Source organism: Micropterus dolomieu, linkage group LG14 (genome assembly GCF_021292245.1).
Source record: "Micropterus dolomieu isolate WLL.071019.BEF.003 ecotype Adirondacks linkage group LG14, ASM2129224v1, whole genome shotgun sequence".
Taxonomy (NCBI): domain Eukaryota; kingdom Metazoa; phylum Chordata; class Actinopteri; order Centrarchiformes; family Centrarchidae; genus Micropterus; species Micropterus dolomieu.
Window position 1 is genome coordinate 6,772,147 of NC_060163.1, and position 11,875 is coordinate 6,784,021.

Below are 11,875 nucleotides of genomic sequence, written 5' to 3' on the forward strand. Positions count from 1 at the left end.
AGTGTCTCTGAAATTAGACTAAATCACAGGATAAAGATGGGAGGAATTGATTAGTGTTGATTGAGCCTTGAATGAAGTGTTGATGGTGGGTGGCGGAACATGCTGGAGGTTTTGTGGGGGGATCCTCCCGGGGTATTCCAGCTATGCGTGTCAGAGTGGCAACAGAACGGAGGCCATTGCTCATCCAGGGTCTTTAATCTTTGCTAAACGCCCCCCAACACCCCTCTACTCTTCCAATCAACACATCTCTCTCTCTTTCCCCTTTTTTACAACTTTTCTGAGCTCTCTCATCTCCTTTTCACCTTTCGCTTTTCCTCTTTCACCCCCTCGTATTGTGATAGATAGAAAAACAAGATAAGGGTCGGAGGAGGATGGAAGGAGTCGAAGAAGCAAAAACAGCATCCCATGTCAAATGTCACAAAACAAAAGCCTCTGAGAAAACAGACAGCGACTTCTCTTTCCTGGCGGCAGATTTACTCTGTCTGAGCTGTAGATGTGGGTGGCCCGAGCGACAAGATTGTGTTATTATCTGTGTGTGTGTGTGTGTGTGTGTGTGTGTGTGTGTGTTTAGGTTTAGTTGTATGACCCCCCACTGAACTGTGAAGGAGCACAGGGGTGGAGTGTGGTGAGACAAAACGGATGGTGAAGTGTGGGGGGGGAGTAAACAGAGGCAGAGGGGAGAGGAGAAAGAATGGAGAGAAAAGTTATGAAAACAACAGTATTGTAACAGATGGGGCCAGGGTTTACCTTGGAAACAGCATTACAGCAGAGAACTGGTGGAGCGCTGAGGAGGGGTGTGAGCCAAGCTGGAGTTTATCACAATCTCCGGAGACTGATGACCAAGGGGGTGGGGGGTTGGGGGGGGTGTCCCACCCACACACAGTAGCAGACATACTCCTCGCACACTGTGGGGGGAAGAGATATAAAAGGGATCCCAGGGACAAAGAGTGGTCAGGCAAGTGTCCGAGCGGCCGTTCCTGTTCATTTCCACACTGCTGTGCGTCACCGAGTGTGTTTTACGTCAGTGTGTGTGTGTGTGTGTGTGTGTGTGTGTGTGTGAGTGTGTGTGTGTGTGTGAGAAGAAGTGCACGTTGGTATCAGAGAGAAACGTGCTCTCTCCACCACAAAGGAATAAACTCTGACAGGTTGTTGGGGGGTTTTTTTCTCCCAAAAGATAACGATTGGATGGGGGGAGCTGAAGAGTTGCTGAAGCCTGGCTGTTCTTGAACCTGAAAACGGTGTTTGATTTTCAAGTTTTTGGGCTGAGTTGTTTACTCCTCTCCCTCTGAGTACGTTTTACTTCCACCACGGGGAGCCAAGAGGTGACTTTTTAACTGCTTGCAGAAGAATTTAAACAGAAGCAAAGATTTTCTCCCTCTGAGCTGCAGCAGTCCTGGGGGTAGTAACTTTGTATTTTTATTCTCATTTTTTTGATCAATTATTTGATGTGCTGCGGCAGAATGGACTCCTCATTTTCGTCAGATGTAGACATCAATAAGACCTTTGTGGATGAGCACTTTTACTTTGAGGACAGTATTGATGGCTTTGGCATCACCATGGCCATTCTCTACTTGGTGGTTTGCATCCTGGGACTAGCTGGAAACTCCCTCGTCATTGTTGCCATTTTGAAATTGGACAAAATGTCATCATCCACAACAGTGTACATTTTCAACCTGGCACTGGCTGACGGACTTTTCATGGTTGGTCTTCCCTTCATAGCAAGCCAGAACTTCCAGAATCACTGGATGTTTGGCGACATGGCGTGCAAAGTGGTCATGGTGCTGGACGGCATCAACCAGTTCACCAGCGTCTTCTGTCTGACGGTGATGAGTATCGACCGCTACATGGCACTGGCCAACCCGCTTCGGTTCGCCCGATGGAGAACTCCCCGCTGTGCCAAGATTGTTTCGGCATTCCTCTGGCTGTTCTCGCTCCTCACCATCCTTCCCATGGCGCTTCACTTCTCAGCTGATCGCGGACTGTGTATACCAGATCTTGTTTCGGATGCCTGGTGGCTCGGCGTCTTGTCTTACACCTTCGTCATGGGGTTTGCTTTGCCCTTCATGGTCATGACGGCTTCCTACATGGCGCTGCTGCTCACCCTGAGGTCCCAGCGGCTCCAAGCGACGATCCCGGCCCACGAGAGCCACCGGCTGGAGCGGCAGGTGACCAAAATGGTGGTCGCAGTAGTGGTAGTGTTTGGGATGTGCTGGCTGCCATTTTACACCTTCAACTTCTGCTCCCTGTATCAAACTGGCATGGTCCTGACCTTCGCCAGAGGCTTCGAGTTTGTGGTCCTGCTGTCATACTCGTGGAGCTGCGCTAACCCCATCCTCTATGGCTGCCTCTCCGACACCTTCAGGAGGCACTTCCGTACCCTCCTATGCTCTGCCGCCAAATCATCTCCCAGCATGCAGTGCAACACTGAACGGTATGACTTAAATGACACAGGTGGGCGGGATATAACCATTCTGGCATAAAGAGAAGATGAAAAACAGACTCAAGACGTTTATGACATGATGCCTTCATGCTACCTTTCAACTTCTTTAAATGTATTTACTCATTGATGGTTCGTAGATATGTGACAAATTGAGATTTAGTTTTGTATTGTCTCCACTTAACCCAGAATGTCTTATTATTTGCCTCCAATCATGACGTGTACATCATTTTCTAAGATATTCTTGTCCTAGCTGATCGTATGTTGGTCATCAGTGTCTGAATTGCACGCTTGCGTTGATCACCCACTGTCTGAGTACTGACTGGGAAGCTTTCTGCCTAGCTGAAATGTTTACCCCATTTCCTCCGCGGGAAAGTTGCCTTTGTACTTTCCGATCTTTCAGGAAGAGTTTCACAGAATAAGAAAAGGCAAAATGGAAGAAAAATGCTCACCAAACAGCATCATTCAATTTGACTTTCCTAAACACTCTCTTTATGTGACAAATCCCCAATCTTGATAGAGTGCAGGCCCACCTCCTGCGCTGTCTGACTCAGACTTATAATATTATAGTATAATTTGTCTTCTAATAATTCAGACCACTGAGAGGACCTGCTCTACCGCACCTCTTTTTATACGGCATTTCACCAGAACTAATGAAATGAGGTACAAGAGGGATGAAGTGTGGACAGGTGGAGTGTAAACAGAATAACATGGGTCACATGCCTGTGGCCAAGCAGCAGCACAAAGACACACACAGAAAGCTCCTCCACTCCCACAGCTGGATTATGTCCTAGTGGCTTTCATAAGTGTAAGAGGACATCTGATGTGTGTGTCAGTGCCTAGGTGGCCATGTGCTGGCACCTGTACATATGCATGTTGTCAACCATGTGGGCCACAGGCTTACTGTGGCATTCTGCTTTATCCTGACTTACCTGAGATACTTTTTAGGAAAGGAACAGTGAGGTAAAGGTACAAGGTGAACGCATGGATTTACTCTATTTACTATTCCTATGAAGTGAGTGAAAAACATACCAGCACTTGTCTTGTCTGAGTACCTTAATCTCTTCCAAAATTGCTCTGAAATGGATTTTTTTATTTTGGCTGTGAAAACCTTGTTACTCTAAAATGTCACCAGTTTAGTCATTTGAGTTTAACTTGATCAAAATGCATTTTGACGTTATCCAGTCTGATGGAAAGGCTTTCATCAATTTCCGTAAAAAACTTGAAAATCACTGGAATCTAAGATATGATTTTCATGGAATAGCAGTTAGATTCTTCTTTGTGATGTTGCTTTGACTTTGAGACCCCATTCCTCTGTGTAAATGACATGCATTCTGCGTGATTGGATTTAAATAACAGTGGGCAAAAACCCATATAAATAAGGGATAAACATACCCAAGAAAGATCAAGCATCATATATGCAAACACCCTTGTCTAAAGCGGAGAACAGAACAGACATGTGCTGTCAGTTATCAGTGATGTAAATATATATATAAATAAGTAAATGGTTCATGTGAGTAACATAAATCTGATGTTTAAATGTGTCAGTTTAATCCAATTACACCATATCTCAACACAAAAAAACACAAGCCAGTTGTGTCGTGAGTTTTATTGAGGCTGTAAATCAAGACACGGGCCTGGGACTTCACACGCACACCACACACACACACACACACACACACACACACATATGTATAAACTCTATACATGAGCATGTCTCAGATCCATTGTTATATTGAATGTACATAAATATAGTTGCTTGTGTTGTATTCTTATTTCTGTTAGCATATTTGAGTGCAAAGGAATAAACCAAGCCCATGTCACATAGTCTTGTTTTCTTGCATTGGTGCTAGGCAATGTTTTTCATTAATCATATTGTGTATAAGCTTCATAAACAGAGGTGGAAATGACCACTATGAGACCAATATCTGACAACTCTGTCACTCTCAAAGTCACGGCAGCAGTGGAAAGTAACAAGTGAGCACAATTTTGAGCTACTAGTACTTTAGAGTATTTCTATTTTATGCTACTTTGTACTTCTACTACTTTTAACAAGCAGTCAGAGAAAAAGTACAATATTTAGACAGCTTGTTACTTTAAGATTTTACATACACAATAATAATGATGCATTGCTATAGATTAAACTGACCGACAGTGTGTAAGATATTTCAGCTACACTTCGACTGGCAACAACCTTAACACACTCCTCACATGTTAATGAAGGAATTAATAATCTAATAATACAATAACTATAACAACACAATTCTGCATCATAATTATATGTATTATTTGTTGTTAATACTTCTGTACATTAGCCTCAGCAAAAGACTTTTACTTCAAACTAAGTATTTTTAAAGCGGAGTAGTGTTACTTGACCAGAAGTTTCCAGCCTTTTCACCTTGCAATGCCTTATAAAAAACTTTGTCTACTTATGTTCCCTTGTCACTTTTCAGATGTCCAACAGTTATTAGTATAACCACCGATGAGTGATTTGCCCTCTAAACTTGTAAGACGCTTTCATTACAATAACGCTGTGAGGTCCAAAGAGGTCAAATTATCCAACATCTCACATAGAAGGGAATAGTAGAGAAAAGTCCAAACAATGAATACAGATTTGTGCATCAAACACCCCCAGATTTATCTTGTGATTCTGGGAAGGGGGCGTATTTTTCAACAAAACAACTACTTTTTTTGAAGATAATTATTCAGCAAAAATCTGACTGCAGCACTTTACTTTTACTATTGTTATTATTGATGTGCTGATTGTCCATACTGTAATTTTACTATGTTGGTCTATTGTGTACACGCAAAACCTATTGTATATCTGTCCGTCCTGGGAAAGGGATCCTCTGTTGCTCTTCTTGAGGTTTCTTCAAATTTTTATTTATAGATTTTTTTGTGGGGAGTTTTTCCTCATCCGAATTGAGGGTCCAAGGACAGCGGGGATCATCTGCTGGACAGATTGTGAAGCCCCAATTGGAAACTGTGATACTGGACTACATAAATAAAATTAACTTGACGTACTGGTAGCAGAGTATTTTACATATGGTATAGTACATATTTTACTGTATTGGTATTTTTACTTTAGCAAAGAATCTCAGTATCTCTTCTATCACTGCCATAGACAGTCACCATATGAAAAAAGTATATGAGAGCTCTATTTAAAAATAGTAGGTTGGGACAATAGTGAAATTCTCTGGTGAATTCAGAGATTTCCAAAACACCATGGTCTTCTTCTGTAAGATGTCATGCATGAGTGTCTTCTTGACTGTTTGCTTCAATACTTTCCCAGGAGGGTATCCTATGAACCGGAAAGACTCTGTAAATGTCAGGCCTGCTAGCTGAGACCCACTTGTGTCTGCCGGCATGTTTTTAAAAGAGCTAATAAACCCCTGCCACATCTCCAAACGTTTTAAAGACACTCAAGTGCCAAAGGCAAAGAACAATCTGACAGACAGCAAGAGGAGGCCAAGTTCAGTGACGGCCCAAAAGCACAAAACACTCACAAATTGAATTTACTGCACTGCTAAAATATATATCATACTAAGACAGTTTTGACGTGATACCACAGAGTCTTATTAGTTTGAAGCGGTGGACGACTTATGGTGTCATCTCAAGTTTTAATACACTTTCATGGGCTTCCAACATCTATCTAGCATCTGAATGTGTGCTGGTATTGATTAATAAATGAACATATGCATTTACATTTTGTTAGAGTTATTATTAGTGTTATTATACTCATGGTCATGGTCTCCTTTTAAAAAAATATTTATATAAAATTTACCATGCCTGTCAATCTGGGTTTGAATCTGTCCCGTGAGCTATCTGTTTTTGTTAAACATCAAATAAAGTGCAAAATGGCCCTGAAATAAATCACACTTACCTGGTTTGTGTGGGTTTTGTATTTTTGACAACCTGCAGTTACCACCTCAAAAAAGGGACTATATAAAGGTAAAGCCTGAGTAAAAAGGTGTCACCGAGTCCTTGGTCATGTTATCCATCTGTGAATGTTCAGGTGGGGGAGGGGTACAACACACATCCCCAAAAAGCCTTGAGGTGCAGTTATTTTGATTCTTTTTTAAAAATGATTATTTATGAGACTCCACCAAATGAAAATGTTCATTTACAGCAAAGTGCAGTTTCAACAATTTGCACAGATTTGACTCCATTAAAGTGAAATAAACATTTTTAAACTCCATATTTCAACATTCAGGCGGTGCGGTGGTACAGTGGTTCACAGCAAGAAGGTCGTGGGTTCAAACCCTGGTTACCCCGGCCTTTCTGTGTGGAGTTTGAATGTTGTCCGCGTGGGTTCTCTCCAGGTGCTCTGGCTTCCTCCCACCATCCAAAGACATGTGGACTAGGTTAATTGGTGTCCCTAAATTGTCATTCGGTGTGAGTGGTTGTTTGTCTATGTGTGGCGCTGCGATGGACTGGCGACCTGTCCAGGGTGTACACCACCTTTTGCCCTATGTCAGCTGGGATTGGCTCCAGCCCCCCGCGACCCTGTACGCAGGATAAGCGGTTGACGATGAATGGATTTCAACATTTTACAAATGACATGAATATTAAAAGCTTAAAAAAAAATCATAAAATAACACTCAGAAAACTGAGCATTGTCACTTCAATCTGGACGCAGACTGAGTGATCAAAGTCCACAACTGTTATTGTACTTAAATGTCGTTTTGCTTAATCGTTATTACCAGTGTCAACAGTTTCATCCTGGATTTACCTGATTAGTGTTTTTGTTGAAAACATCTAACAAACCCCCCCCCCCCCAAAAAATCACACTGATATATTCATTTAAACCAATGGAATAGCCTTAAATTTATTGTACTGACGGTCATTAACAGACACATCAATTGATTTGGTTGATTGATTGAGCATGTTTTGGAAAAATGATTCCAAAGGCATCAGACTGGAGGCTATTCATTTACATCATCCTGTCCAATAAGCTGTCTTCAACTATAAACCGATTACTATGAAAGTAAAACAGGCCACATGCCAAAAGCTTCTGCTCCTAACTTCCTGGAAGGAAGCCACCTAAAAGGGTCTGGTTCTGAGAAGTGCAGTGTACTTGGGGCCTACATCAACTGAGTGCTAGAGATGGTTCAGTCAGGTTGTGTTAACTATAACTAATGTTTCAACAAATTATCACAGTTTAAAATGTAGAGAGAATATGTAGAGAATGTGAGCTTCAAAGAAGCTGTTAGGCCTAAAAATGAAACACTGAGTTGTTTGTTTGTTTGTTTTTCAACACATAACACATAACACGAAACCAAATGAGCTTTAACATGTTCTAAAAACAACCAGCTGTGGTGACAAGAGCAGTGAATACCAGCCAAAAACTACAGCGCTGCACTGTTAAAACGATTCAACGAAACATCAATTAACCACAATACAATCGTATGTGCTGAATGACACCAGATTTACAATGTATGGTTGTGCCACAGTCTGAAAGGTCACGCTGATCAAAGGGTCTTAGGTGTGTGCGTGTTTGTGTGTGCACTGTATGTGTGTGTTGGTCCTAATTAAAGAACTGGCAGACAGCAGTTATTTTCATTGGTCCTCTTTACTCTGACTGATCCAACCTTCACCCTCTCTGTGTAATTAAGACCAGATGCAAACTGCCTGAGAGGTTTCTCAGTAAAGAATATTGATGGGACCCCTGAGAGTCAGTGTGTTTGCGCGTTTGTGTGTTTGAATGTGTGTATCTGTCCATGACATGATTAGAGGAAAAGATCAATAAAGGTCAATTAGGCAATTTACATAGTCCACTTATTGTCGGGCATTCCTTTATTTCTCTCTCATGTCTGTTTTTCGATCTCCTCCTGCTCCTCCATTCCTGTACTGACAATTTTGCCAAAATGTAATGCACTTGTGTAATGACAAAAACAAGACTCTGCTGAACCTGGGTCGCAGTATTCCAGGGGACAGACAGCAAACAGCACCAACCAGGGATTAATAGCACTTTGCTGTGCTCTCGGAAGGCCCCAAAATGCACACGTTTTATTCACACATTCATGTTTTTTCTGCCATGAAACTGTATTGTAAATATTTTAATTACATTGACATCGGCCCAATGCTTGCAGGGCCACACCTGCTCCATGTGTCAAACAAGTTTTGTGAACCTGGTAATTAGCTGGAGAGATACCAAAGCCCTGTCTTATGATACGCTAATTTGTTTATGATTCACTAATGTAGATTATTTACTATTAATCGTATTATCTGCAGTACTAACAGAAGGCAACTGAGTGCGTGATGATGTTATCTGCCTCTGAGGTTCAGACAGAGAAAAAAAAAAACCTCTTGCCTTTAATTTTATTAAATGTGACAGTTGCTTGTTTTTTGATACATGTGTTGTGTTTTTGACGATGTAAGGTTTCCTTTAATACGTATTGTTTTGACAGTGTTTAATGTTTAAATTTAGGATGAAAAAAATTTTAAAAATGTTATCAAAAATGTTATCAACAGAATGTGAAGAAATCAAAGTAATGACGTTATGCCAAAGAAGTCTATTGTATGTGCTGAAGTTAGCATGCTAACCAGCTATCCTCGGCCCTGTCCTGTCTTGTAATAACACTTTGCACCTCAAGATGCGATAGGGAGTCACTCTCCCCCTCAGTCTGCCCTCAGTCCAACAACACCAGGGTGGTGTCCTTGCAGGGTTTGGCCCCTGGCACCCCCGGGCAGACCCCACCCTAATCCCCAGCAGCACACAGTAGCTGGAGGTGTGCAGCCTGTCGCCTGTCTCTTAACCTATCTTACGCCGACATGTGCAGAGTGTGCCGAAAGCTGCAAGGCAAACATATTCTGTGCGATTTTGTGGTTCATATATGCACATTTAATAATTTTTCCACAGTAGTCATTTATGGCTTCATTGCTACTACACCCCTTTCTCTGTCCTGCCTCTTCTTCCTCTGCATAGGGTTATAAGGGGGTCTGTTATGCCCGGGTGCTACGGCTGATTTCCCTATCGTAACTTCCCCACGCTTTCAAATCTTCTGTTTCGATCATCAATAAATTATTTAATCATACCTGTTGATTGTGTGGTCCTTGCTAGTGAACCTTGTGTTTAATATGGACATGATATGAGCATCAAGGAGAATATAGAGTGTTGTAGATCATATAGAAAGATAAATACAAAATTTGTATTTAAAGTTAACAATGAAGGGGATATTTGATTAAACATGTCCTTTTCAAAGCCACGATTGTGCCTAAAGTTGAAAGTAAATGAATAATAACAATATATTCAATGTATAAGGTGAATGTCCCACTCATCCTGAGAAAATAATTACTTGAATCTTGAATTTAAATTGGATTGCTTCCACTCTTCTGAGATTATATAAGCATAGCCACAGTCAAGTAAGCCATAATGATTGAGCATGGAGGTACTGTATTGACAGTTTTTGGGTATGGTCATGTTTGGAAAAGGCAGCAGCAGGGACCTACATCCCACAGTGATTTGCATCTAGCACTTTCTGCCTTTCAGCGGACAAATTTCATTGACCAGAAAATGGATTTGTGTATCCACATGAAAGCTGCATCCGAATCTTTTTTTTTTTGTTTTCACCCCCGAATGTGAAAACAAGTAGATTGGTTTGGACTCTTGTGTGCTTTTTACATGTTCATAATACCTTCTTTTAGCCACATCTGATAAAACAAATATAATTGGGTTCGTGTGACAAAGGCTTAATGAATCTGCAGCTGAGCGTTCTCTTTTAAAGGTTATTTTCTGACTAGGTTACACTCCTTTCAGCAGCAGAAATAACTGTAGTTAGTCAATTCAAAAGTACACCCAGACACTGCTACTGCTGCTGCACATAAATATTTATCACAAAGACTAGATCAATGTTTCAACAAGGTAATTCAGATTGAGTAGATTTTCTTTTTAATATTATGCCTTTTGTTGTGTCTCTTTGTCAGAGCATGTACTATACAGCGTCTTGCTCAAGGGCACTCCAGAACAACAAAACTTTCCCTCCTCCTCCTCTCTGTGGATGTTTTTGTTTTCTATTTACATAATCTAAAAACATATCTTTCCACTTCATTCTGTATCTTAAACCATCCATCTCAATTAATGTGCTTCTCAGGAAGGAAACAACATAATCTAGATTGCCACTGGAAATTATCCAAGGGTCATACAAAGGGCAGTACATACGACCAAATAAGGTTTATCAATGAGCTGTTTTTAGGTGCTATGGGGATCCAATGATGGGCCGACTCTCACAGTGATAAGGTACAGAGTTTTGTCCCATAAGACTCCCTGGGCTCTTCAGTTTGAAATAGCTGCAGAAAACATATCTATTTCGTTACAGATGACCTGCTGCTGAACCCTGAACAAGTTTTCTTTTCCCAGCTGTCAGAAGGTACAACAAATATGGATAATACAGGATGGTAAATATAGTGGTAATCTGTGAGATCCTACATTTTTTCCCTCTGTTGTTATTCCTTCCTTTTTTTGCGTAACACTACCCAGAGATCACTTCTCAATAAGTTGAGGCCTCACTGTGATGTCTTTCTGTAGATCATTATATTATTTACTAGATACCGCTCATAATTTCCCCATAAAATTAAGCTACCAAACGCTGGGTGTCGAAATTAACTGCTTGCTAAGCGCCATCTGCCTTAGTTAGCCTTAGCCTACTGCACCTATCCAGATTTCTATTCTAGCACAGCACATATGCAGTTTACAATCACGGTGACTTTACAACTCAAAATTTGCAATAACGTTTGAGACAACTGGTCTTTGATTTTACAGCGAAGCTAACGACCGTAGATTTTGTCGACTGAAAAGAAAACTGTCATTAGCTTCACCGCCTACAGCTAGCATAACTTCCCCAGTTGGTTGAAAAATGCTGTCCCCTGCTGACTTTTTAGTGTTTCCAGTGACGACAACGAGAATTCTGTAAAATATGCTGTCTACATACATAATGATGCTAACAAGAAAGAGGCTAACGCTTCCAGGCAAAAAGTCAACATTCTCACCAGGTGATCCCAGTAGAGGACTAATAACGAGCAGCCTTGTTAATTTATTCGTAAATCTATCTAACAGAATATGGTTTGGATGCTCACTATAGAAAACATACAGGCAACACAGTGGTTAGGTTCATGCCTTAATATTGTCATTTTTATGTTTTCACTTTTACTTTACTCTAAACTCTGATATGCTAGTATCTTGGCTGCCACATAGTTGATGTTCCAGTCCTGGACAGGTATTTTTCTAATGCAACATGTAACACCGCCAAGTAATGTACTTAGACAGCACTACAGCCCTCTCCCTAATGGATCTAATCTGGGAACACTGAGATGAATGAGCAGAAGTAGCCCATAGTCAAAAGGTGGAATTGTAGTCTGTCACTGTTTCAACCTATTTTGTAATATTACCAGAAAAAAAGTTGTAAGATTCTGACAATACATACAGAACATGTTGCATTG

The 11,875-nt window shown here is 41.1% G+C and overlaps 1 protein-coding gene across 1 annotated transcript; it reads left to right on the plus strand.

The window, feature by feature from the left end:
• The first annotated feature begins 1,431 nt into the window (after positions 1-1,431).
• LOC123983125 (somatostatin receptor type 5) lies at positions 1,432-2,480 on the plus strand. Its single transcript, XM_046069255.1, has one exon. It carries the CDS (start codon positions 1,446-1,448, stop codon positions 2,478-2,480), a length of 1,035 nt encoding a protein of 344 aa, XP_045925211.1. The 5' UTR covers positions 1,432-1,445.
• The last annotated feature ends 9,395 nt before the right edge of the window (positions 2,481-11,875 follow it).